Genomic DNA, 26,234 nt, shown 5'->3' on the forward strand with positions numbered 1-26,234 from the left:
TCATGTGATTAGAATTTGCTTTCCTCTCTCCAATTTGAGATTAGAATTCGAGATGGAACACATGTTTTGCACCTCCATTTCAACGGTCGAGTTGCCCAAATTGGGTCATCTAGAGGTTTCTTATCTTTCATTCAAGAAGAGATATTGTTTTCTTTCTAACTATCAAAACAGATCACCACCCTTTACTTCACAGTTCACACCTTCGATCAATGTCCTAAGACTAACCCTGTCTCTTTCCTTTTCTAGATAATATCGAGGTTGATAGTATAAACCAACACACTGACCCAAAAAGAAAAAGTGACTAACCTCCAAATGTGGTGGCGGAATTTTCTTTTTCTTTACTTTTTTTCTTTGGCATCCTTCTCCACGGTCTGCTGCTCCTCGTCATCATAGTATTCTTCTTCTTCTTCACTGTCTTCATCGCTATCAATGTCATGGTCGAAGTATTCTTCGTAGAATTGATCGTCTGTTTCATCCTCGTCTCTGGTTTTCCAGTTTCCAAGCATGTTGCCTCCTTAGCCTCTCTTGGATGTGGTCCCTGATGGCTGTTCCCTAAAACATATTATCGATTTTTCATGTCATCAAAGAGAAAAAGAGGACGGATTCAAATATTGTCATGAATCTGTATTTTTTTTATTTTATTTTTGCCTTCGGCTCAACAGTGTTCTTTCTCAAGTGGACTGAATCTCGGTTACCATCTTGTGACAACCCTCTTCAAACATTTCAAGAAATCCAGCAATCCAGCGATCTGCGTTCTCAACCCACTCATTCCTTAGCAGTTTGACAGTTTGGATCTGGAATCACAAGGGATACGGAAAAACAAGACATTAGAACTTGGAAACTTAATTATCAAAGGAAAAAAAACAGAATATGTATGAGCAGAGGACATCTATAGGATTAGTCTGCAGATTAAGATGGATATCATTCATCCTTCCTGGTCATCAGATCTTGAATCCCAGCTGGAGTATGAACCAACAATGCAACTTTCAAATGTAAATGTACATACGTGTGATTTACTCAGTGCGTAAGCTCGAAGTTTCAACCACTGCTTATCCAAATAGTAAAAATGTATACAACGAAACAAAGAAATATAAAAGCACAACTTCTGCGTTGTATGTAGAAATTGTGTTTTAGATAGCTATGTTCCCATTATCTCCTAAAAAAGAAATATATCCACACTAGAAATGGACAAGCATCAGGTTAAGAGAAAATAGGGCAGTTATCACTGCATATATTCCAAACGATTGTTGGGTATTAAATTAGGATAATCGAGAGGGAAAAACTCATTTCTAGATTCAACTTGGTTAGTTTATATCGATCCCAGGTTTTGACTCAAAGACAGCATTATCAACCACAGATAGGAGATTTCTGCAGCCAGAGGAATTCAGCAAAGATGACTAATGTTGAGGGGAAAGACGGGTCACGAGGAATAGGGCCAAAATTATGTTGAATCACCATGCATCTAAAAAGTGTTTGGAAAAAAAAATTCACAGGAAAGTATATATATCTAATACCTCTAAATTCAATATAACCACACACACAATGAGTAGTTAAGCAGAGGAAACGCAGACATACCTTTTCTCCTACTTTTTCTTGTTGCTCTTTGACCTTCTCTTGAAGTTTCTTCAGCCTCATATTGACTCTCAGTCTCTTTTCCTGTTGCAGCCCAATAGATCGATAATTAATCCCTCCCAAAGAGAATATACTATACAACATTACATGATTAACAGGTCGAGAAATGGTGATCATGCCTTCACATAGCTAACCCCAAGATCTTCCCTTGAATACCCTCGATCCAGATTTCGCATGACATACTGGTTATAGTCTTTCACTATTCTCATAATTATATATGAAGTAGATATCCCTTCAGTTCACTTAGTTTCCTTAAACTTCCCAACTTTCTTCACCTGCAATGGGTGTTACATCAGAGCAGAAAGAGAATATTAAGAAGAATGGCCAGAGAAACCGGTAATGTGAACATTCAATCGAGACTCACGAATTCATAGACATCCTTTCCGGCTCCACTGGCATCAGCATACCTGTCGATAATATATTCTCAAATGTTACTGAACTTCTAGAATAATCTGTATGAGAACAGCATAAACAACAAGATTGGAGCAAAAGATGGAAAAGACACTGCTCTGTCAAACAGATATTCCCTACATTTCAATATTTTTAAAGTTTAGAAAACAGAATCAATGTCTTAAAAGACAATAACAAGAAAGAAACGTGTTCTTACGGAAGAGAATCTTGGGCCACGTAGTCAATCTGGTGCTTGTCAAGAAACTCTTGATTAATCACCCAAGGGGCATCAGGGATAACCTGGTCGACCCACCTGCATGATCAAAAGTATAAAACCAAGATCCAACCATTGCCATGACTGATGATATACTACAACGGCACACATAGGAGAGAGTTACTTGCAATGCCGAAGAGATTCATATCGCTCCTTCTCATTCATTACGGTCTTGCCCTTGTACGTGTGTGTGGTTTCATCATTGCAACATCCAACAACAAGGTAAGTATTTGGAAACCTGCTTCACTAATAAGAAATGAAATGAAATGAAATGAAACGAAACAATAATGCACTTTGTAAGAACATGGAACGGAACAACTACATTGCCTATCGCAAAATTCCACAATTGATGCATTTACAGAAGAAGGGTCACTAAAATCATGGAATAATGAGTCGTGCATCACGAATTTTGAACGAATTCACAATCAACGCGGATCAATTATCACCAACATTATCTGATTAGACGAAATTTCTCGAGGGTCCGAACTCAACAAATAAAAAAGAGAGACAGATACGATCACCAAGATGGCAATTAGGAAAACTTCCGACAAGGGGGGAAAGAGAGAGAGATACTGACGATTTCTTGGCTTGTTCGAGAGATCGAGCGTGACCGAAGTGGAAGAGATCGTAGATCCCATCGGCGTAGATGTGGACGGGGCAATCAGACGGAGGCGGAGCGGTCTCGGCGGCTGGAGCGCCGTTGGAATCTCCGGCGGAGGAACCGCCGTATCCGTCGGAATCTCCGGCGATGTTACTCATATTCTGCGATCGGATTCGCCAAACTGGAAAACCACGAGAGGTTCCGAAGTTGCTCTCTTTCTCTCCTCCCTCTTCTCGCAGTATTTTCCGACGAATTTCTTTTTCACAACCATTATGATAACAATAATAATAAATTATCCATAACTAGAGTTACATTTTATAGTTTTATGAGGTATTTTACAATTTTCTTAATTCTTCTAATTCTTGTATAATTCTTTAAAAAAAAAGAATAACGACTTATGTGCAAATTAAAATGGGAATTAAATTTTTTTTTATTGGAATATATAGTTAAAGGTCTATAAATCATAAAGCTGTAACCATTGATCGCCATCGATGTAGGAAGTGTTAATGAAAGAAGCAATCTGCGTATCGTTGAGCTTCTGGACATAGGCCGCCCTCTTCGTCATGTCGGCTCCTGGCCCCGAACAGTTGTACTCCCCGTAAAATATCGTCCTTCATCATTTAAAACGCACACTCCGTTACTTCAGTATCAAAGTTACTGGCTATTTTTCAAATGTTTCAAAAGTTTAGGGGCTTTTCTATAAATTTTTTAATTGTAATTTCGATAAGGATACTAAATACTAAATAGCAATATTTGAATTGGATTCTACTGACTGGTCGCGAGAAGGGTCGTTCAGGTCGTTCCATCCGTCGGGGGAGATAACGTCGGTCATGAAGGTGGATGCAAAGACGACTCGGGAGTAGGGACGCCAGGCTCGTCCGAGCCAGACGCGTCCCGTGCCGCCGATGGAACAGTTCACGAACGAGAACCCGCTGTTCTCGTCCTTGGAGGCTCGCCCGTGGGCCGTGACCGCCCCGTCCACCGCCTTCGACCCCGGCGCAACCGGGTTCGCCATGGATATTAGTCGACATTCCTACCGTCATCACACACCATTAAAAAATCAATTCACATGCACGTATGGTCTAAATCTGCGATGGATTTCTATAAATAATGAAACTTTTTACGTGTGGTTATTCTACATATTTGTCTCATTTTTAATCCAAAAAAAAGGGTTGTGCACGTTTACACGTGGAAAAATTCATCAAATATACAATTCTTATCTATACGGTAAGGTGTTAGAATATATGATATTATATCGGTCCAAATCTACTGTAAACTTTTTATGAACAGTGAAACTTTTTACATTGTTATTCTAGATGTTTTTTCTCTTCTTTTCCATCTAATAAAAAGGTTTTTCACTCGTTTATACACACAAAAAAGATTCATTAAAATAGAGTATTAGAAGGATATATGATCGGTTATATCGGTTTAGTTTAATTTGGATTCGCTCTACCTGGTAGAGAGATCTTCCGTTGCCGAAGATGAAATCGATGGAGCCTTGGATATAGCAATCCTTGAAGTAGTGTCGACCTCTGTCGTCATGGAGAGTGTCTTGAGCTCCGAAGAAACCACATCCCAAGAACACAGATTGGTCTCCTGCTATCCTTATCGCCACCGCTTGTGCTCCTATATCCCCCGGTTTCGGTATCGGAGCCACGTTCTATACATATATACGCGCACACACTCGATCATTTCAATCTCGATATGAATATCGGTATGTGTAATCAAACCCATTTTGAGGTAAACTGGTTAGAGTCCAATGAAATACCATCGATGAAGAGTTCACTATTAATTGATCAAAATGCAAAACATATAATGATATGAACATTACTTGCATGCGTTTGTTTGGAAACTTGTTTATATTTTCCGGATAGATTTGGCGTAAACGTTACAATCGGGTACTTATAGTTCTAATTAATTAGGGTTGACCAAACTACGACAATTGATTATCCAAGGTTGAATGTTAATTAATTACTAAGCTATAGAAATCGTTTTAATATACTATATGGTAAATAATTGAAAGGGGACTGACCATGAAACTAATGTTCTTAGCAACGAAGTTAGATGCAAAGACTTGGACCGTCCCACTGTAAAATGTTCCGTTAGCTGAATAGGCTGTGTCGTTCCACGCTATGGCCGTCGTCTCGTACCCTTGCCCTTGAAACGTTATGTTCGGCTTAGTCTTCGGAATCAACACTTTTTCACTGCCAAAAATTTGAAAAAAAAACATATATATTCATCTACATTTCCGTATATATGTGTATATATATATATATATGAATGATACAATCTTAGGGTATACATACTAGTAGACGCCGGAGTTTATCCAAATCACAGTCCTTTTCTGGCTGAAATTTCCGACAGCATCGACGGCTGACTGAACCGTCGTGAAGTTGCAGCAGCCGTTCTTGTCCACGCACAAGGTCGACGTCGTGTTGGTATCCGGAGGTGGAATATCCTTCGGGAATTCGTCGCATACCGATACCCTTTTTCGGGTTTTATCGTCCGAGGGTTCATGATGATGGTGGTGATGGTGATGGCGATGATGACGGGAAAAATATCCGTACGAGAATATGGATTCTAGAATCGGCGATGAAAATGTTCTGATACCACGGAGTTCGATTAAGGAGGTGATTAGGGTTTTAGGGTTTGTTTTGAAGAGAGCTTGGGGTGCCAAAATGGCAAATATGGCAATGAAAATGGATAGAGATAATGAAAATTTTGTATGTTCCATTGTTTTGGGAAATCAAAATGGTGAATTAATGGAGAATATGCAAGGCGATGCTTATACATGTATACGTGTGTGTATGTGTATATATAATGAATGGAAGGACATGCAAATGCAATGACATGAAGTGTAAGGGTTTATTGGAATGCCTTGCAAATTACCCTTTCCTCTTTTATTTCTTATATAGTTTTTGTTTTATTTATATATTAATTATGCTTTTCCACCTACCAAAAAGGCTTCGACCCCATTGAATTATGTCCAACGTTTTACTTCCGTATAATAATAATAATAATAATAATAATAATAATAATAATAATAATAATAATAATAATAATAATAATAATAATAATAATAATAATAATAATAATAATAATAATAATAATAATAATAATAATAATAATAATAATAATAATAATAATAATAATAATAATAATAATAATAATAATAATAATAATAATAATAATAATAATAATAATAATAATAATAATAATAATAATAATAATAATAATAATAATAATAATAATAATAATAATAATAATAATAATAATAATAATAATAATAATAATAATAATAATAATAATAATAATAATAATAATAATAATAATAATAATAATAATAATAATAATAATAATAATAATAATAATAATAATAATAATAATAATAATAATAATAATAATAATAATAATAATAATAATAATAATAATAATAATAATAATAATAATAATAATAATAATAATAATAATAATAATAATAATAATAATAATAATAATAATAATAATAATAATAATAATAATAATAATAATAATAATAATAATAATAATAACCCGATCAACATGAATGCGAACTCTATTTTTATTAAGTTTCACTAATATATACATAGAATTATTTTCCATGTTAGAATAAATTGTTGATTTTGCCTTGATGAAATTTTGGATTATGTTGCCTTAACGTGCAAGTTTTACGGTTCGTCAAATCCATTTTCTTCATGAGTACAATAAAAGGGGTATACATTTATATTTTGTATCAGGTTATTTAAATTTGTCGCCATTATATTGGATTGTGCTATATATGACATGTATGCGGTAACCTCGTCCATTATATATGGATTTGGACAAAGGGTCCAACAAGCACCCCCCAAAAAATTCAACATCTATACGAGGATGTATTTTTGAATATATAGACGTACGCATCTCTATAATTGCAATGAAAGATTATTTTCACTTTTTTTTTTACTTAAATAATACTATATACCACCTGTTCCGAAAATTAGAAGTACTGATTTACATTTTTTTTATCATGATATCTAGTGTTAAAAAGATTGCAATTAATTAATTGAAAGCAACCTCAGCCACATAAAATTAATAATAATATATCGAAATTTTGGTTTAGTTTTAATTTTTGGAATCAGATTTTCTGTTTAGAAAAAAATATATCGATTAGAAATTTCGAGACATAACTTTTTCAATTAGTATTAAATATTCTCATTATTTCTCTTCAATTTCTTTTTGTAGTATAACTAATTACAAAACAATAATTATAATACGATTATAATTTTTTTAAAAAAAACAAAAGGAGTACAGAAAACCGATGCTAAATGTCGATATGAACAAAAAAGTATGTTCGAATGCCTTCCTAAAATTCTTCAACTTTTTTTTATATTAAAAACTATAAAAACTTAAGAGCCAAAGCATCATTTAATGTGTTTATGGAGTTTGACCAAGTGGGAAAGTGGCTAGGTATATTTTCACTAGTCATAGATCATATTTGATTCCATCCTAAATTAGATTGTTTATGACAAAAGAACATTCTTCAGATATTAAATTTAAATGTAATATAACTATACTTTTTACTATTTATTTAAGTTTTATTACTTAAAAGTATCTTGCTTTTAATTATATAATCATATTATCAATCTGCATTGGCATCCATGTGATTTTTATCTCTATTTAGACATATGATCCTCACCAATAAATATCCAGATCTTACATATTAAATCAGTAGATATTGATTCTTGCCAATAAAATTTGAGTCAAACTTTTATTAAAAAGGTGCAGTAATAAACTTTAATTATAAATCATATGAACAAATTAACAAGATTATTACAAAAAAGCTAAAACGTCCCTGTTAGGTAAAAAAGAAAAAGTTGAGGGGTCAAATCATAAAAAATAAGACATAAGTATATATACAAATGCTTCAATGAAAGAGGGCGGTTTGGTCGGTCAGTCTCTCATTGGGTCTTGTGGGCCTCTCCTTGGCCCTTTTCGGTCAGCTCTCCAGCTCTACTTTTGTTCTTCCTTGGCATACTAAATTACTAATATGCCCTCAGCCTTCTTCCGTTCTCTTTTATATTTTTGTTTTGAAGAATATAATGCAAAATAATTTCTAACATATAATTAGACTCATAATTTTGAAAATTATATAACCAGAAAAATAAAAACATGTCCCTAAATTCACGAGACTGAAAATGGAATATTGCATTTTAAAAAAATGTGGAATACACAAAAGAGAGAATCCATCTCATGAATGAATGATAAAATGGTAATTGAGTGATGAAACAAGGGGTAGAGTAGGAAATGAGGCAAAACGACGGCGTCCGCCAGAGTTGGCTTTCAAATTTGCGGCCCCACCTGTCACACTTTATATACCACTCCAAAGATTCTCTCTGTCATTTCTGTAATTTGCATTTCCATTTCCCCTCGTCATCATCATCTTCTCTTTTTCATTTTTTCTTTTCGATTTCGGAGAAAATTCAACGAAGAAGCAGGAGGAGGAGGAGGAGGAAAACGGAGTACATCGGAATCGGATTCAGCTGCAGGCAAGCGCTTTCATCGTTCTCTGCTTCTTTTTGTTTTTTCTTTCTTTCTGGATTTTCATGGTTGGTTTGTTGTTTGAAGATCCTGCTCGCTCTTCTCTGTTTCGATTCTTCGTGGATTTAGGTTTCTAGCATTCTGATCACGGATCGGTTTAGATCAATCATCTTTGAAATTTTGAATTTCCAGTCGTTATGCTTCCGAATTCGAAATCTGACTGCCCCCTTTGTTTTGATCGATCTTAGTAACTGTTTTCTATTTTTTTCTAACTAGAAAATCGAACTATATTCCGTTGCTTGCGATCCTGCCACTGATATTCAAACGCCGATGGAGCAAAGCCCATGATCTCTCTAATCATAGTTTAATTTGGGCTCTTTGATTATTGCTAAAGAGAGCTATAATCATCTACTACACTAATCATCAAACCCAGATGTTTTTTTTTTGGTAAAAAGGAAAATATATAGTAATCATTAAAATATCAAACCCATATATGCTAACAAAAAAACTTGTAGAACTCGATGGATTTGGATAGTATTTTATGGTTATAATCCCCTCTTTTTTAACGGCGTTAATCATGCTTAGGCTAAGGTCTGACTAGTGTTAGGTTTACACGCACAGAAATGGCTTTATCAAAAGTCGTCAGTCTGTAACGTATGGCAAGATTCCTCGTGAACCGGGATTTATTTGGTTTATCTCACTATGAATCCCGGTTTAATCCGGTTTGGTGCAGAAAAGGAATTAAATAAGACTCCAAAACAGTGTGATCTGAGTTGTGGTGGAATCTGGTCGGCGTGGTTTGTGATTCTTATATATTCATTCACCTGCAAGATCTTGATTTTAAAATAGTCAAATTTATAGCTTGAGTTATCAATTATTTTTACTATATAATAAATTATTTTCCTTAGAAATAAGAAAAAAAAAAGAGAGGCAAAGTCTGAAATATGCTTATGAAATGTTATCAAATAATATATAATGTGTCTGAACTGAATTCAGACCAAAACCCAAACGGGTAAAGTTTTTTTTTTTTTGAAATTTGAAAACTTTAAATATAACTTAATAATACATGGAATCTTGAACAGTGCAAAATGAAATTTTCTATCAAACATTTCATGTCAAACTCACATGGTCGCTGGCTTATTATATTGCCCTGAGTTGATTTTTTTTTTTTTAGTTCTTCTGGATTTTTATCGTTCTTGATCGGATCATTCTAATTATTTGATCAAAATATGAGCCGCGACAAAAATATTTTGTCTACGGATTGGTCTGTTCGGAATAATGTCACATTCGAAAATACCTTTGTTTGGTGACAATAACAAAGTTAAAAACCGCATGGTATATTCACGTGTTAACCCTTTTGTCTTCTCCGCACGATTTTGGATGATACGACTTAAGATCTGCATTTCTCTGTTTTTTTATTAATCAACTCCAAGAAATCTACCCGTTGGGTTGCCAGCAATTTGTTCTGAAGATGCGAGTTGCTTCCATGGAGAAACAGTCTTTTTCGGTTGACTCCATCAACAATGATCTTATCTATATACACATGCATACATATTAACTTCAGGGAATTGGATTCTCTTTCTTGCAAGTTACTGTTTCTTTGATTTCTTGTTCATGCGAGAAACCAGAACTCAAGATAGCTTGATGCAATGGACAGTGATAATGTTCTTTGTTTGAAACAACTGCTTAAACCTCTCTTGTAAGTCTGCTTATTCTTTGAAGTTTCTTCTCATCTTCTGACAGTTGAAGAGCAAATTTAGTTGGTACTGTCGTCACATCAGAGCATGGAAGAAGCAACACAAGTGAGTTCCGAGATCCCTGTGGCGGTGAAAGGAGCCTCTGAGGAACCGAATACTGTTGATGTTCCTGTTAAGGTAATGGCCCTTTTGTAGTTTTTTACTTGGTTTCTATGATCTGTCCAAAGTGATGGTTCGAGTCTTCTAATGGAACAATTACCCGTTTGCTCATACAATTTTGTGCATTTTTCTTTCTCTATATCTGACGTGAATCTCTTTTAGGATTTTAATTCTTCTAACACTCGATCGAGTTAATATTGAATCCATGATCTGTCTGTCAAGCTTCTTGATTTAGCATTCAAGCTATGAGACATTATGTGAGAGTTAAGTATGGCGACAATTTGTTACAGACTGCAAATGGAGAACTGCCCAAGGAAGAGAGAGTTCTGGGTAAAGAAGACAAAGATACAACGCTTGATGGGGAATTCATAAAAGTTGAGAAGGAAGCCACTGATGCCAAGGACGAGTCGGACAAAGCAGAGCATGCTCCTGCACAAGAGCAAAGGAAAGAAGTTTCACTTGACAGGAGTTCAAGTGGTTCACAAAGAGAATTACGTGAATCACAGGAGAAGGTGAAAGAGCTGGAACTCGAACTGGAAAGAGTAGCAGGAGAACTGAAACGATATGATTCTGAAAATGCCCGGTTGACAAATGAGATTTTGTCTAGTAGAGAGAAGTTCGAAGAAATTAAAAAGAAGCAGGAAGAACTCGAAGTTGTCAACAAGAAGCTGCAGGAACAGATCGTGGAAGCGGAAGAGAAACATAGCTCACAGCTGAAGGCTCTGGAAAGCGCTTTGCAGTCTCAAGACGCCAAACATAAGGAACTAACGGAAGTTAAGGAAGCATTTGATGGGTTAGGCATTGAGCTTGAGAACTCGAGGAAAAGGATGCTAGAGTTGGAGGAAGCAATGAGTCATTCAGCTGAGGCGGCACAGAAATTTGAGGAGCTGCATAAGCAAAGTGCTTCTCACGCTGAGTCTGAGACGCAAAGGGCTTCGGAATTTGAACGGTTGCTTGAATTGACAAAAGAAACCGCAAAAGAGATGGAAGACAAAATGTTGTGTCTGCAGCAAGAACTCAAGGAGTTGCAAGAGAAGATTACTGAGAATGAAAAGGTGGAAGCAGCACTGAAGAACACTACAGGAGAATTAGCTGCCGTTCAAGAGGAGATGGCAATTTTAAAACCTCAGCTGCTTGAGACAGAACACAAAATGTCTTCAAAAGAAGCTCTCATTGATGAATTGACCCAGGAACTTGAGCAGAAGAAGGCTTCTGAGTCTCAGTTCAGAGAAGAGTTATCAGCTCTTGAGCATTTCTCTGCTCAAACCAAAGATCTTCAGGCTAAAGTCTCTGAATTGGAAGACATAAACACAAAGCTCAAGGAAGAACTCAAGGAGAAAGACTTGCTAGATTCTTTATTGAAAGACTATGAAGAACAGCTCAGAACTGCAAATGAGAAATTGACTGAGGCGTTGAAAGAAAAAGAAGAGCTTGAAGTAGCAGTGGGAGACCTCACAAGTAATGCAGCAAAACTGAAGGAGATCTGCGGGGAACTAGAAGAAAAACTGAAGATTTCATATGAGAATTTCTCTAAAACAGATGCTCTTCTTTCTCAAGCTTTGTCTAACAATTCTGAGCTTGAACAAAAGCTGAAATCAGTGGAGGAACTTCATATTGAATCTGGAGCTGCAACTGCAGCTGCTAGACAAAAGAATCTTGAGCTTGAGGGTATAGTTCAGTCTTCAAATCAAGCAGCGGAAGAAGCTAAATCGAAACTGAAAGAGCTGGAGACACGGTTCATCGCAGCCGAACAGAAGAATGTAGAGCTTGAGCAACAACTGAACCTATTGGATTTAAAAAGCAGTGACACAGAAAGAGAACTGAACGAATCTTCTAAGAAAGTATCTGAACTAAAAGCTGCTCTGGAAGTGGCCGAGGAGGCAAAGATTCGGGTGGCTGGTCAACTGCAGGAATACCAAAAGAAAATTACCGAGCTGGAATCTTCTTTGAATCACTCATCAGCAAGAAATTCAGAGCTTGAAGAAGAAGTGAGAATTGCTTTGCAGAAAGGTGCAGAACATGACGACCGGGTCAATATGAATCACCAGCGCAGCCTTGAACTAGAAGGTCTGTTTCAGACATCGCAGTCAAAATTAGATGATGCAGAGGGAAAAGTGAAGGAGTTAGAGTTGCTAATCCAAACAGAAAGGATTAGAATTCAGGAGCTTGAGGAGCAGATTAGCTCGCTGGAGAAGAAATGCAATGAAACTGAAGCAGATTCAAAAGGGTTCTTGGATCAGGTGGCTGAGATTCAGTCCGGACTAGAGGAATCACAAGCAAGGAACTCAAGTCTTGAAGCTGCTTTAAAAATTTCCAATGAGAAAGGGAGAGAATTGACGGAAAATCTGAATGCGGTGATGGACGAGAGAAAGAAGTTAGAAGATGTGGTTAATGAGTACAGTGAGAAGATTGTGGGGTCTGAAGATCTGTTAGGTGTTCTCAGGAGCGAATTGAGTGTCACACTAGAAAAGTTGGAGAGCACTGAGAATGATCTGAAAGCTTCTGGTATAAGGGAAAGTGAGGTAATGGAGACGCTTAAGTCAGCTGAAGAGAGACTTGAGCAGCAAGCAAGAGAATTGGATCAAGCCACATCAAGAGCCACGGAACTTGAAGCTTTGCATCAATCTGTAAGTAGAGATTCAGAGCTTAAACTTCAGAAGGCAATGGAGGATTACACTAGCAGAGATTCAGAGGCCAAGTCATTGTCTGAGAAATTGAAAGATCTCGAGGACAAAATAGTATTATACAAAGAACAGTTGGCTGAAGCATCTGGGAAATCTTCTGATTTGAAAGAAGAACTCGATCGAACATTGGAAAAACTCTCCTCTGCAGAGACTGCTAATGAAGAACTCAAAACCGAGATTGTCCAGGCACTAGACAAAGCTTCACTGTCATCCTCGGACAATGAATTACTGGCAGAGACAAACAACCAGCTCAAGATCAAGATTCAAGAGCTTCAGGATTTGCTGGATTCCGGTGCTTCTGAGAAGGACACTGCAATGAAACAGTTGCAAGAAACAACCGAGAGGTTCAATCAGAAAGAAACAGAGGCAAGGGATTTGATCGAGAAAGTAAAAGCACTTGAAGGTCATATTGAGGAGTACAAGAAAAATATTCATGAAGCATCAGAGATAGCTGAAACAAGAAGCGTGGAGCTAGAGGAAGCTTTGTCGAAACTGAAGAATCTCGAAGCTGTTGTAGAAGAGCTCGGAGCCAAATGTGTCGGTTTAGAGAAAGAAAGCGGGGCTTTGGCCGAGACGAATTTAAAGCTGAACCAGGAAGTAGCCAGTCATAGTTCAGAGGCCAGCGAGCTGCGATCAAAACTTACTGACATTGAAGCTGAGAAGGACCAAACAGCCAAAGATCTTGAAGCTTCAAAGACAAACATAGAAGATTTGACAAAACAGCTTGTTTCAGAAGGAGAGAGATTACAATCCCAGGTAGAATCTAAATGTTCCAATTACCGTCACCGGTTTTGCAAATTTGTTCTTTAATTTGATCTTACGGAAAATAACGCCTCTTGTTCTGCAGATTTCTTCACTCATGGAAGAGAACAGCCAACTCAACGAGGTGCATCAAAGCACCAAGAATGAACTCCAATCAGTGATTGCACAGCTCGGAGAACAATTCGAAACACAGAAGTCTAGCATGGATGGTCTAGTAGCTGAAATTGATAAGCTTAAAGCTGAGGCTTCTGAAAAGCAAGTGCTGCAGTCACATCTAGAAGAACTCAAGAAACAATTGACAGTAGTAGAATCTCAGTTAAAAGAAGAGGTAATTTACTCATCAGACAGGAAAACTTTTAGTACTTTGAGATCCACAGATCATCCATTTACCGTTTCTTGGTTCTTCCAGGTTGAAAATGTAAGAGCTGCCGCTTCAATGAAGGAGGCAGAGTTAACATCTAAGCTGCAGGAACATGAAAATAAGGCCAGCGAGAGAGACACTCTCCACGAGAAAGTGCTCCAACTTCAAAAAGAGCTTCAACTTGCTTCGACTTCCGCTTCTGAACAGGTTGATTGCCTTTCTTTCTCTTTATGGTATCTAATCAGAACCCTCAGTTTCTCTTGGAATTGTCATTAGTTCTGATAAATTTCTCATGGAAACAGAAAGAAGCGCATACCCGAAAGCAGACAGAGCAGGAGGCAGCCTTAAAGCAAACTCAGGAAGAGCTCGAAGCAAAGAAGAAGGAAGTCGTCCAGCTCGAATCAGTCCTCAAAGAACTTGAACAGAAAGTAAAGGATGTAGATTCTAAATCTAAGGTTAGTCTTTCATGATATGCACATAAAATCATTTTTTTTTCAGTGAAAAGTCCTTGAAATCTAAAAAAGCAAGCCATTTAAGTTCATGTAAATTATACTTCTGTCATCAAAACTGAATTTGGTTTCCGTTCAAGAACGTTGAGGTTTATCTGAAAATCTCAAAAACAAGCTGCTTATGGTCGAAACTGTTGTTGCAGGGACTCAAGGTGGTGGAAACCGAACTGAAAAGCAAAGTGGAAGTGAAATCTCGAGACATCGGATCAGCGATACCGTCTTCGTCTTCTTCTTCGGGCAAGACTACTACACAGATGGCTGAAACCTCACCTCTTGCCACAATCAAGATTGTGTTTGGAGTTGCTCTGGTTTCCATCCTCATTGGTGTAATTCTGGGGAAGAAATATTAGGGTTTTGGAAGAATGGGTTTGGTGTTTATATGAAGAACTCTCCTTCTTTCTCTGTTTTGGGTTTTGATCATACCTTTCTCAACGGAAGCAATGCTTGTATATGCTTCTTTTCTCTGCAAGCATTGTCTCCGGGTTTTTTTATTTTTCCAATTTTGTTTTGTTTTGTTTTTGTGTCGGGGGTTTTGTTTTTACCATCCCTTGCTTGTATGCCAAGCATTGTCCAGATGTTGTGCTCAAAGGCTTTTTATTTATTGATTCTGGTGGGTTTGGTTATATATATATATGTTTGTTTCATTAGCTTCTATTTCAATTAGTATAACTCGTGTTTTATTACAGTTACAATGACAGTTGGGGGGGCTGAATGATCAAATCACAAACTATATGGAAAAACTCGATTAGGCAGCATTAGGGGTGTTAACTGATCAATCGCAGACTAGAGGGGCGAAATAAGAAGTTAAGGAATTAATCAGTATCATTATCCACAACCAGAAATGGAATAAAAAAATGGTTTATTTTTTTTAAAATAACAAGATTTGTTATTACGCGAGAGAATGAGCATCGGTTGCACTTTGTGTTATGTTTCCATGGCGTAGGACGAGAAGTGAACCAACCGGAATTAACGACGGCGAATGTCGCAGATTTCGCAGAGCGAGAGAGAGACCACCCGCGATTCCTTTTGGTCGAAATGACGAATTTACCCTCCGGCGAATTTATATCACCGAATAAAATATATTTTAAATTTTGAAAAAAAAGGACAAAACGCTAGAAGGAGGGGTTGAACCTCCGACCTTGTGGTTAACAGCCACACGCTCTAACCAACTGAGCTATTCCAGCTTCTTGATATTTTATAATTTATTATTTACTTAATAACTTTGGCAATCGCACGCATTTACATTAATTAGATGAATTAAACATGTGATTGCCCACAGTTAGAGACACGCCGCGGAAAACCTGGCACTCTTGACTGGAAATAATTATTTCTTACTAATAAAAATATGAATTCGGATGCAACTGATATGGAAATCTTAACCAGCTGTGAAAGTTTATTTCGCACAGCATTACAATATATATATATATTGTAATAAGAAAAGGGCCGTTTCTAACATTAATACGTTTTAAAAAAGTCTTCCAACTATCACTTATATAAAAATCAATAGCAGTAGATTATATACGTACGTATATGTAAGAATTATAGATCTTATGAATTGTGAATTATTATGAGCCTTTAGGAGATGAGGACAAGAGGTGTGGTCTCACTTTACCTAAACCAGCTTAACTTTTGTGCATTTTGATTTGATTAATTAATTATCATAAAATATTACAATGCTGTGTTGAATTGCCCCATAGACCTCATAGGATTCTCCTTTTTTGTTTTTTTTTTCTCACATTGTGCTATGTGTTAAATCTTATGGAAATAATAAAAAATATCTCAAGATTAATTTTTGTTTTTTTACAAGGATCAAGATTAATTTTTGTCGTTAGATTATCCAAAATCTTAAGACTCTTGGAAATTATATATTGAATCATATGATTAGATCAATTAGGAGCATTTTGGTTTTCCATATGTAATAAAGCTAAATTATGCAACATATTCATTAAATACAAAATACAAAGAAATCAATGGGAAAAATAATCAAACTAAACCGAACCGAACCATAGCTAATGACAAAATCAATCTACGCCTTGATATGATATATATATATATATATATCGTAATTTGGGCGCTTATCGATGTCTCATGCTTCATGCTTTGTGTTTTGAGACGACCGCTCCAAATTTGTCACTATGCTGTCTGCTTAAACTTTGTTGCATTGATCCTACAAATTTCATCAGTTCAATAACGCACACAATCTTTTTGGACATATCGTTACCTCGTTTAATCCATGCATTCATTAAAAAATGTTACTTATAAGTTTACGTGATTCTAAAATGTTACCTAACATTATATATATATAATTCATGGTATTAAGGTAAGCCATCTATGGTACTAAAATTAATCCTAATTATTTAAATTATTTTTTTTATTAATTATAGATGTGTTCAACAAAACAAAAACAGTACCCTATATATTTTTTACCTAATAGTCGTTATTTTCATTTTTTTTTCTCTATATTGGCCTATTCGTGAACATGTGATTTGATATTAAGACAGAGTAGCTACTCCAGAGACCAAGACCATGTGGTCGCTTATAGAACCGTTGCCTTTGAGTAGATTGCTTCTCCTTTTTCGACTATAACCATACTTTGAATAAAAATAATCAATATGATTATGTATAAAATCCAAAAATATGTCTAAATCATTAGCATATTTATATTCATAGGCTTGGTACTATTAAGTATGTATTATTGAAACAAAAGCATATAAAAGGACTTCGAGGTTTCTAGTAGTAATTACCCTCAACCTTTAACTTTGTAAAAACATTATATATATATATATATACACTAATAAAAAAATAAGAAGAAGAAACGGAACATGCAAGCAATCGAGGCAAAAGGTCCACACACCTCCCTCGATTTCCTCGTTATCATTACATAATAATTACATTGATTTTTTTGTCGTGATGCATGGAAATTAAACATATTATTTTATTTTCACCGATATCCCGACTTAGAAAATAATAAAGGAAAAGAAAATGTCTGTAAATTCTTCTTCTTGGGTCCGTTGCATCTCTTTCTTGAAGCCCTAAAACGTTAATCTGACAGTAAATTGGAAAAAAGAACACACGTATCAGTCACGTGCGGCGATACAACGTACCCTTCCAACGCCACGTCAGCATCTCCGGCGAGAGTCCGACAAGAGCGAGACGAGAATATCGGCGAAGGCCCTGATGATGAACTCGTGCGTGTCCCTCGGATTCAGGGAGAGGTAACTGAGCAGCAACTCGTGCAAGAACTCGTACCCTTCCATCGCCACGTCAGCATCTCTCCCGTCCATGGCGTCTATCATCTCCTGCATCGACCGCCGGAAATCTCTGTACGGATCCCGCGAATGCACGTGTTGCGTCACGGCGACTCCGCCGCTCAGCAGCCGCGAAACGGATGAAGCCGTCGTCTTCGTCGTAGTCACGGCAGTGGCAGGATCGTAATTCTTCTTCTTCGCAGTCGTAGAGGCGGCAGTGGCATTATCGCAGTTATCCGAGAGTTCTCGGGGAGAGTCGATGATGGCGTTGGAGGGGCCAGGGGAGGAGAAGAAGAAGCGGCGGGAGGCGAAGACAGTAGCAAAGTCGGGAGGGGGAGAGTCAGGGGCAATTTCGTAATTATCATCGGATTCGTAGGATGAGGAGGAGGTGGTGGCGGCGGCGGTGGAAAGGACATCGGCGACGGAGGAGGAGGAGGAGTGGTAGAAGAAGTTGAAGTTGTCAAGGAGGAGTGAGGGACGCTTAGGGTCGTCGAGATCAGCGGCGGCGGAGGAGGATGAGGGGAGACACGGCGGAGATGAGCACTTAGTTAGGTTTGTCGGAAAGCAAAGGTGGAAGCTTTTCCACATGATTCTTTTTCAAGAGAGAGAGAGAGAGAGGGGTGCGTGCTTTCAGCAAATGGATTAGGTGGGTTGATATATATATATATATATATATATATATATATGACAGAGAGAGCGAGAGAGAGAGAGAGAGAGAGAGATGAGGGAGGAGGAGAATCATTACCATAAAGCCGACGGATGAGTAGTTGAGGACCAATACAGTGTAGAGGAAGTTCACGAACACCATCACCTTCCTCGGTATACCCATCTTTGGATTAATGGCTTGTTTCCCTCAGGAGGAGGAGGAGTGGTAGAAGAAGTTGAAGTTGTCAAGGAGGAGTGAGGGACGCTTAGGGTCGTCGAGATCAGCGGCGGCGGAGGAGGATGAGGGGAGACACGGCGGAGATGAGCACTTAGTTAGGTTTGTCGGAAAGCAAAGGTGGAAGCTTTTCCACATGATTCTTTTTCAAGAGAGAGAGAGAGAGAGGGGTGCGTGCTTTCAGCAAATGGATTAGGTGGGTTGATATATATATATATATATATATATATATATATGACAGAGAGAGAGAGAGAGAGAGAGAGAGAGAGACGCACGTAGATAACATATGCATGGGCTACAAAACCCATAAAGGTTCCAAGCTTAACATCATCATTTCATATGACCATGAAGTAGTATTATATAATTTATCATATATATATTATCAGATTCTTTTGAAAAAATAAAAATCAGCAAATATGACAAATCGGTTTGTCCATGTCGTGGAGTTGATGTTATAACATAAATTCACGCGTATTATAACATCTCAAAACACATATTTAAAAAAAGATTTGGGATGGTTTAAAACGACTCCATTACCATTGCTTTAGTTGCTACATACGAAATCTATATACAAATTTTGGTGGCTTTAGAGATTGATATGTATGCATAACAAATTTCACAAGGGGTCTTTCAACTGCTAAGGGCGAGACAAAACTCTTTTCCCCATATTTTGGGAGACCTAGTCGAATCGAAAACTCAATAATTTTTGAATTATAAAAAAATAAAACAAAATTCCATTGCTCTAGAGATTGATCACATGTATCTAGAACAAATTTTCATGGATTGGCAGACAAGTACAGAGGAAGAAATATATTCGACCTAAAAGCAAAATCTAAAGCAGACAAGTACAGAGGAAGGGCCTTTGTTTTTGTGACACTTGCAATGTTGTATGGAAATAAAGCTGTCTTATAGGGAGTGCCATAGAGTGGGCGAACACAAGAATCGCTGCGTCATTTTCTGGGGCTGTTCTTCACACCCTTGCCTTTGTTTGCACCACCATCACCATCATCATCTTGTGTTTTGGCATTTTTTTACAGTATCTCCTACATGTGAATTGATGATGTTTACGGTTAGATACCTTCGGAACCCAAATCTTCGGTCGGCAGAGGTGTCAAAACGATCTCATCTTGCGTTGGCGGCTCGTTTTTACACCAGTTGAGCCGGTTTCTTAATATGAATATAAAAAACATTACGTCTTTTCGACTCGTTTAGCACGTGAATGAACCGGACGATTCGAGCCGAGTCGGGGGGGTGGGGGGGGGTTCTGCCGTTTGAAAACGAGTCTGACGAGCTAAACTCAAAACGAGCCGACTCGTTTGACACCCCTTCGGACAGCGTAAAATCTTTTTTTTTTTTTGTTACTAATATGCAGACTGTTACTGTCTCCAACCCATGAAACTAGCGTATCAATGCTTTCCGAACAAACATATACGTACATACGTATACGCAAGTGTATATATGTCAAACCTCGTGTAAAAAAAGCAGAGTGAAGAGAAGGCTCTTTTATATACGACAGCCTTGTTATTTTTCCACATATTCCAACATACTGAATATATACACACATATATATATGCATGTATGTATCTGTTTCATTTCATGGACAAACACTTGCATCTCAACCGCTGCGCTTAGGCCTGGCGACTTGCGACCTCTAACCCATTTCCTGCGTATCGACAGTAAAGTTGGTCGAGAATACAAAAACATTACCGTGAAATTGTAAATGTAAAGGCTAACCACCAAAAGAGGAATCATATTTCATATTACTGTAAAATTGCGAAAGTCTAGCTTAGTTTTACGTCGAGAGGGAGGGCTTACCGTCCGGATCGAAGAAGAAAACCTGCCTGACTTTTCCGTCTGGAAGTGACTTTTGGAAAGTTTCGATCCCTTTTGCCTGCACATCACTCATGGGAAATCGAGCCTAAGTATCTATCTTGGAACCGTTGCACCGAGCTACTGAACCTTAACCAAAGCCTCGTCGATCCATAGCGGTTAAACATCATGACATCGGACCGCATATGTACCAACCAAACCGAGAGAGAGACAAAAGGGCATGAGGGAGTTGCGTCCTTCCACTGGTTAACTCAATTGCCAACCAAATTCCTATCTCTTGATTGTTCTACGTTCATATTTGCACAATCTGAATGGAGAATCTCTAAAAGGGTGCATGATTTCGAACCACCGAAAGGTTTTTTCCGATACCGACTAAACTTTATTAGCTGTACGAAACAGCCTACAAACCTCATGGCACTCGAAAACTACGTCTAGAGTCTGTCAAAGTTCCATCCTTTGGTGGCCATATCAAAGCTTCTCTAGCTAATATTGTTGAGAAAGCAATATCATACAGGAGGTACCTTGAGAGACTGAACCAGAGAGTCAAAGTCAGAGACGGAGAAGCAGATGTGGTGGCCCATGGGGAGATGGCTGGGATCACGCACGGCTGACGTGTCCGCACTGTACGGACCTTCCGGAAGCTTCGTAGAAGGGTTCCTCTGGATCAGGTGCATTGGAAAGGCGCCATGCAAATCCAGCCATATGACCTTTACATCTCCAAAATCAGGGCTTTCAATCTCTTCAAACCCAAACACCTGAAGAAAAGAAAACCATCCATCAATCCCCCCACCAGAAGGAGGAAATCCCTAAACTTTCGAACAAAAGATGCCATTGAAAAGGTTTGGTTGAGTTTCTGTGTGATTGGGACAGTTTCAGGGCCAAAGATCTGCGTTTCGAAACCCTAGAACGCCGTGTTTCGAACTTGTGGAACACAAACCAGAACAGAAATCCGATGACATCAAGGAACAAGATCGAAACTTAACAAATGAAAAATAGTGGGTCTGAAGAATCGGTATCACCTCTTTGTAGAAATCGGCGAGGCGTCTGATATCTGAAGATTCTCTGGCAATATGGCTTAGGGTTGCTCCGGTCGCTAACGCCATGTTCGTCTTCGGACACGTCGTTGAACTCAGGATGCGAGATATAGTTTCTTCGGCTCCTGCTTTGGTGGGCCCAACATAGGAAATTTCAAGAGCTTGCCAGAAAACTTTTATCCTTCCATATTTAGAAAAAGAAAAACAGAAAATCCTCACTGCTCGTTGCAATGAATGCGAGTTTTTTGCCCAACACATGTTGAATCCTCTCTGTGAAAATTACTTGGAAGATTCATGGAGTTCATTACAATGATTCATGCCTGTCCCACAGGAAACATCCAATGTAGTTCTTGAGCCACTTGTGTCACTCTAGCTATGATACATCATCCATTCTTGTCTCTCAATGCCATGAAATCTAAGCTTCACTCGGGTTTCAAATCATTACAACCATGAAAACATTCATTACCATATCCTTAGTTTGATTTCATCTCAATCTCTGGATCATCCTTGGAACCACTGTCAGGCGAATCCCGAGGCAAGAGGCCGAGAAGTGGAAGAGGCAATAACGAACTGAGGTTGCAGAGAATTATAAGAGTGGCTAAGTTGTCGAAACTGTCTTTGGTTACACCAAAGAGTTGGGTCAGTCCTGCACCCATAAGACCTCCGAGAACGCTCCCTCCGTTCAATATTGACATGAGCGTCGCAAAAAGCGTTGCTTCCATTCCTTCTGGACACAATCTTGCTGCTAATACGAGAACCGGCATGAATGAAGCCTATGATCACAGTTGATAATCTGTCACAGTTAGTTGATAATGGCAACCCCATAACTTTGCAGCAAACAGAGGATATAGATATTAGACCTGGCCAAGAACTGTAAGAATCAGAGAGTCTCCAATGGCAAACCACTCATCGCTTATCCCCATCTGCATGTTAAGACCTGTGACAAGGAAAACCTGCATACGCCATAATAGCAGATCGGGAGTCGCTCATCAGGACTCGGGATATGGTTAGAGAAAGATGGCTGGCTGTTCATGTTCGGACCAACCTGAGTCATTCCAAGACCTGTGCCAATAATTGTTGTCACAAGAAATTTTTTTCTCAGCGGTACAGTCTTGAGGAATCCATTGTACAGCCCAACCCCAAGCAAGGAGGCTATAGACGTCACGAGCTTCACCCGTCCCAGAAACTCCGGAGTAAACCCGAGTTTGTTCGTCCTAAGAAATTCCAAAACAGATACTAGCTAAGGATGGAAATACGAGAAGAAACGATAAGCATAACCGAGGGGAGGGATATTACGTGAAGTAAAACATTGCAGAATCTGATTGGGGTGTGGCTTGCCATAAGAAAATAAAAAGGGTCGGAAGAAAAACATTCGGTTGCTTAATGGCACCCCATAGCTGAATAATGTGCTGCTTCGGGCTTTGAAGAGAGAGAGGACTCGTCCAGGTTTTGTTCTGTCTTGCTGCTGGCCTGACCACACGCTGTTCGTTCACAAGAACAGCCACTGTTGAAGTTATCAGAGGTAGTAAGGCAGTCACCTCAAAAACAAACCTGAGGCATAGAAACATGTAGGATGTTCACTTAGTTAATCGTATTTGAACGGGCAAACTGCTCGGTATATACCTTACACCATAGGAATCCACCAGGGAGCCACTAAAGTAGGAGCTCACAATTCCACCGAAAGCTGAGGAACCCCAGCATAAGGATTGGAGAGATCCCGACACGCTTTGCGACTCACCACGAGCTTGTTCTACCACCATCGAGTCTACTACCTACACATGTTATTGCCGAGCAAATATTTTTGTCTTCCTCATTATGAAAAAATCTCCAACCAAATGCTCAAGCCTCTAACTCTAATCATGTTTTGTTATGCGATAAATTCCAAGGCCGTTAACACATGCTGCGTAGGAGAAACCTATCCTACTAATCACAAGAACATACCCAGCCAAGGTCATCTCCAAAATCTCACATGTCTGTCTATATATCGAAGAACAAACATCAAGAGATAGCTTTCCCGAAATTCAATTGGTAGACACTCTTCGCATTGCTCGGAATTTGTCAAGTTGAAAATCATAAGAGACGAACTTACAACACCAGAAAACGCAACAGAAAGGGAACCGAGAAGTATGCAAAATGCAGCACTATATTTGCTGTCAACGAGTCCAGCCATCAAACTCCACGAAAGAGCGCCGAGAAGCCCCGATAGAACTAAATATGATCTCCTTCGGTATCCAAATAGTGGCAGAGAGTCGCTGTGAAATGGAACAATTTTTGCTTAGAGACCCTAAAGATGGCAAATGGTCTTTCGACGTAAAAATCATAAAAGTTGACAAGTACGGAGGTAGTGAGGAGTCATACCTGATGAACCCATAGACAGGCTTTACAAGCCATGGTAACGAAGAGAAACCCGATATCACAGCTGTCTAGACAACATGTATATTTTGTCAGTCCATGAAAATTAAAAGTCTTCTGATCTTCACCTTAGATACTGAACTCATTGACTGAATTTACAAACTAACACAGATTTCTGTCAACATAAAACTAAAATCATTACAAGGACATACCTCTGCAGGATCAAGATGCAAATCATCCTTTAAATAAAAGCTAACAGACAGCCTCGAAAGGCCTAAAACACCTTGAACGAAATAGACCATGGCCACGGCAACATTATCGGGCGACAGTTCAACCCCAAAAAATTTCATTCTGCTGCTGGAAAATCGGCTTTTTCATGGCTGAGTTCTAATAGAAATGTCTCTATCTTCTTCCACATCTGCTGTCAACATGTCTCCTTCCCCAACACCTGGTTTATAACACAACACCCACATTAGGATTTAGGAATAGGAAGGGCAGTCTCCAATTCACAATTCAGAAGCAGGCCATCACAAGAAAAAGAAAATTAGCAGGAACCCAAGTTCTAAATTAGTCTACTTTACATAAATACTTCAATACCAAGCTCATCAAGAATGGTAATCAATAGGAATTAGGGAAATCCTCAAGTCACAAATCTAAAAGGGGACAAAATTCAATGCAACAAGAACCAGACATTCAAAGCATATGATCATCCTAGTACAACACGAGTTTCAAATCAAGCTAAAGAACAACGCAGCTCTCATCTCTCCGCACTATCCATGAACCATAACATACGTTTGCCCTCTTTGACAATAAAGATGGAAACTTTTAGTCACATGATTCAGATATACTAACTAAAGCATCGATTTTTACTCACAAAAATAAGTTTTTTCTTCACAAATTGATGAGTACACTTACTAATTCTAGAATCTAAAAGCGGACTATCGTCTGGGTCCCGCCGGAGAGGGAGCTCCGACAAGGAAACTGCGGCGGACATGGCGTTATCCGGAGGTTTTCGGCGAATTCTCCGGTGGGATCGGGCGACGAGATGGAAAGGTCTCCGGTGGGTGGAGGGGGAGATTGAGATTGAGAGAAGGTTGTGTGTCGCCATTTAACAAAGTTGTTCAAAGGGAATGGAAACCCTCCGTTAAATGCGCTTTGGAAATTTATTATATATATTTTTTTAATAACGATAAATGTATTGATGCTTCAATAGTTTTTTACAACCCGACAAATAGACGTAACCAACCAATAAGTATAGGATTCCATCAAAGATCTCGGGTGAGTCCGGATCGAAGATGTAATAGTCAGCCACAAGTCCGTGTTGAGCTTGTGGAAGTCGTAGAATGTCCCCTTGATAGAACCACATCACGCACCAATCTGCCAAGAACCACCCGTAGCTTTCCAATGGAGTTCGCCTCCTGCTTTAAACAAAAATAGTTATTATATTTTCTTTTATTTACATAATCGGCACAAAATACAGGATTATGTGAAATACATGCCCAAAAAAAACGGTAAGATAAAATTTCTGAATTTTTTTAAGGAAACTCAAATTAAGATGAAAATTAGTTTTGTTTGAATTTCTGTAATTTTTAGATCCACTAATTTCAAAATTGTGATATAATATATTTGTAAAATATATATATATATATATATATAAATGAATACACGCCTGGTGAAATACATGACCAAAAAAACGTTAAGATAAAATGTCTGAATTTTTTAAAAAAAAACCTAAATTAAGGTGAAAATTAGTTTGGTTTGAATGTCTGTAATTTTTATATCCACTAATTTCAAAATTGTGACATAATATATATATAATATATAATATAAATGTATACACGCCTGGGGACAATCGTCTGATTAGAAGTCAGACGCCTTATCCATTAGGCCACAGGCGCTTGTTGCCACCAAAAAATATGAACTTGTTGAAAATAAAATGAATATTATGATAGTAAAAGCAATAATAATAACAAGAGAGAGAGAATGGAGAGAGAAGTGATGAAGTGAGAGTAAACCTTATGAGGTTTTTGTGTGTAACATTAACAAGGAGGTGTACTACATATTTATAGGAAAGGAGAGGTAACTCCTTCATCATTAAGGAGTTAATCTTATTGGACAATTAGAAGGTCCACATATTTATAATACTCCCCCTTGGACCTCTAATAATTATACATAAGATATTTATAATTTAGACTGCCTCATTAAAAACCTTATCATAGAAAAATCCTGTGGGATAAAAACCATGACGAGGAAAAAAGAGTACAGTCGTACAAAACTCCCCCTTGA

The 26,234-nt window shown here is 38.0% G+C and overlaps 5 protein-coding genes, 1 non-coding gene and 1 pseudogene across 7 annotated transcripts; 1 reads left to right on the forward strand and 6 right to left on the reverse strand.

The window, feature by feature from the left end:
- Positions 1-46: 46 nt before the first annotated feature.
- LOC104816047 lies at positions 47-3,226 on the reverse strand (annotated as a pseudogene).
- Positions 3,227-3,303: 77 nt separating this feature from the next.
- Positions 3,304-5,669, reverse strand: LOC104816046 (probable pectinesterase 8). The gene is made up of 5 exons (XM_010544714.1): positions 5,204-5,669; positions 4,930-5,101; positions 4,351-4,557; positions 3,671-3,930; positions 3,304-3,508 (listed from the first exon to the last, which is right to left on the reverse strand). The coding sequence occupies exons 1-5, from the start codon at positions 5,629-5,631 to the stop codon at positions 3,352-3,354; spliced, it is 1,224 nt and encodes a 407-aa protein (XP_010543016.1). The 5' UTR covers positions 5,632-5,669; the 3' UTR covers positions 3,304-3,351.
- A 2,645-nt stretch (positions 5,670-8,314) lies between these two features.
- LOC104816049 (myosin-2 heavy chain-like) lies at positions 8,315-15,235 on the forward strand. Its single transcript, XM_010544718.1, has 7 exons — positions 8,315-8,440; positions 10,176-10,306; positions 10,579-13,728; positions 13,820-14,062; positions 14,144-14,302; positions 14,398-14,550; positions 14,748-15,235. Exons 2-7 carry the CDS (start codon positions 10,217-10,219, stop codon positions 14,952-14,954), a joined length of 4,002 nt encoding a protein of 1,333 aa, XP_010543020.1. The 5' UTR covers positions 8,315-8,440; positions 10,176-10,216; the 3' UTR covers positions 14,955-15,235.
- A 479-nt stretch (positions 15,236-15,714) lies between these two features.
- Positions 15,715-15,788, reverse strand: TRNAN-GUU. Its single transcript has one exon. It is a non-coding gene; the product is annotated as a tRNA-Asn (tRNA).
- Positions 15,789-17,476: 1,688 nt separating this feature from the next.
- LOC104816106 (transcription repressor OFP16-like) lies at positions 17,477-18,440 on the reverse strand. Its single transcript, XM_010544773.1, has one exon. The coding sequence runs from the start codon at positions 18,438-18,440 to the stop codon at positions 17,724-17,726; it is 717 nt and encodes a 238-aa protein (XP_010543075.1). The 3' UTR covers positions 17,477-17,723.
- A 1,749-nt stretch (positions 18,441-20,189) lies between these two features.
- On the reverse strand, positions 20,190-21,768 carry LOC104816050 (lactoylglutathione lyase). Its single transcript, XM_010544719.2, has 4 exons — positions 21,582-21,768; positions 21,084-21,317; positions 20,548-20,623; positions 20,190-20,395 (listed from the first exon to the last, which is right to left on the reverse strand). Exons 1-4 carry the CDS (start codon positions 21,663-21,665, stop codon positions 20,361-20,363), a joined length of 429 nt encoding a protein of 142 aa, XP_010543021.1. The 5' UTR covers positions 21,666-21,768; the 3' UTR covers positions 20,190-20,360.
- An 87-nt stretch (positions 21,769-21,855) lies between these two features.
- LOC104816051 (folate-biopterin transporter 1, chloroplastic) lies at positions 21,856-26,228 on the reverse strand. Of its 2 annotated transcripts, XM_019202815.1 has the most exons (9): positions 24,864-25,097; positions 24,161-24,396; positions 23,955-24,019; positions 23,686-23,848; positions 23,220-23,368; positions 22,893-23,147; positions 22,642-22,810; positions 22,457-22,549; positions 21,856-22,369 (listed from the first exon to the last, which is right to left on the reverse strand). In XM_019202815.1, exons 2-9 carry the CDS (start codon positions 24,296-24,298, stop codon positions 22,070-22,072), a joined length of 1,332 nt encoding a protein of 443 aa, XP_019058360.1. In that variant the 5' UTR covers positions 24,299-24,396; positions 24,864-25,097; the 3' UTR covers positions 21,856-22,069. The 2 variants fall into 2 exon arrangements, with proteins under 2 accessions (XP_019058360.1, XP_019058361.1); XM_019202816.1 differs by lacking the exon at positions 21,856-22,369 and adding an exon at positions 25,964-26,228 and having other exon boundaries at positions 22,462-22,810; positions 24,864-25,366.
- Between the last annotated feature and the right edge of the window lie 6 nt (positions 26,229-26,234).

This window comes from Tarenaya hassleriana, unplaced genomic scaffold (genome assembly GCF_000463585.1).
Source record: "Tarenaya hassleriana unplaced genomic scaffold, ASM46358v1 Cleome24, whole genome shotgun sequence".
Classification (NCBI taxonomy): Eukaryota; Viridiplantae; Streptophyta; class Magnoliopsida; order Brassicales; family Cleomaceae; genus Tarenaya; species Tarenaya hassleriana.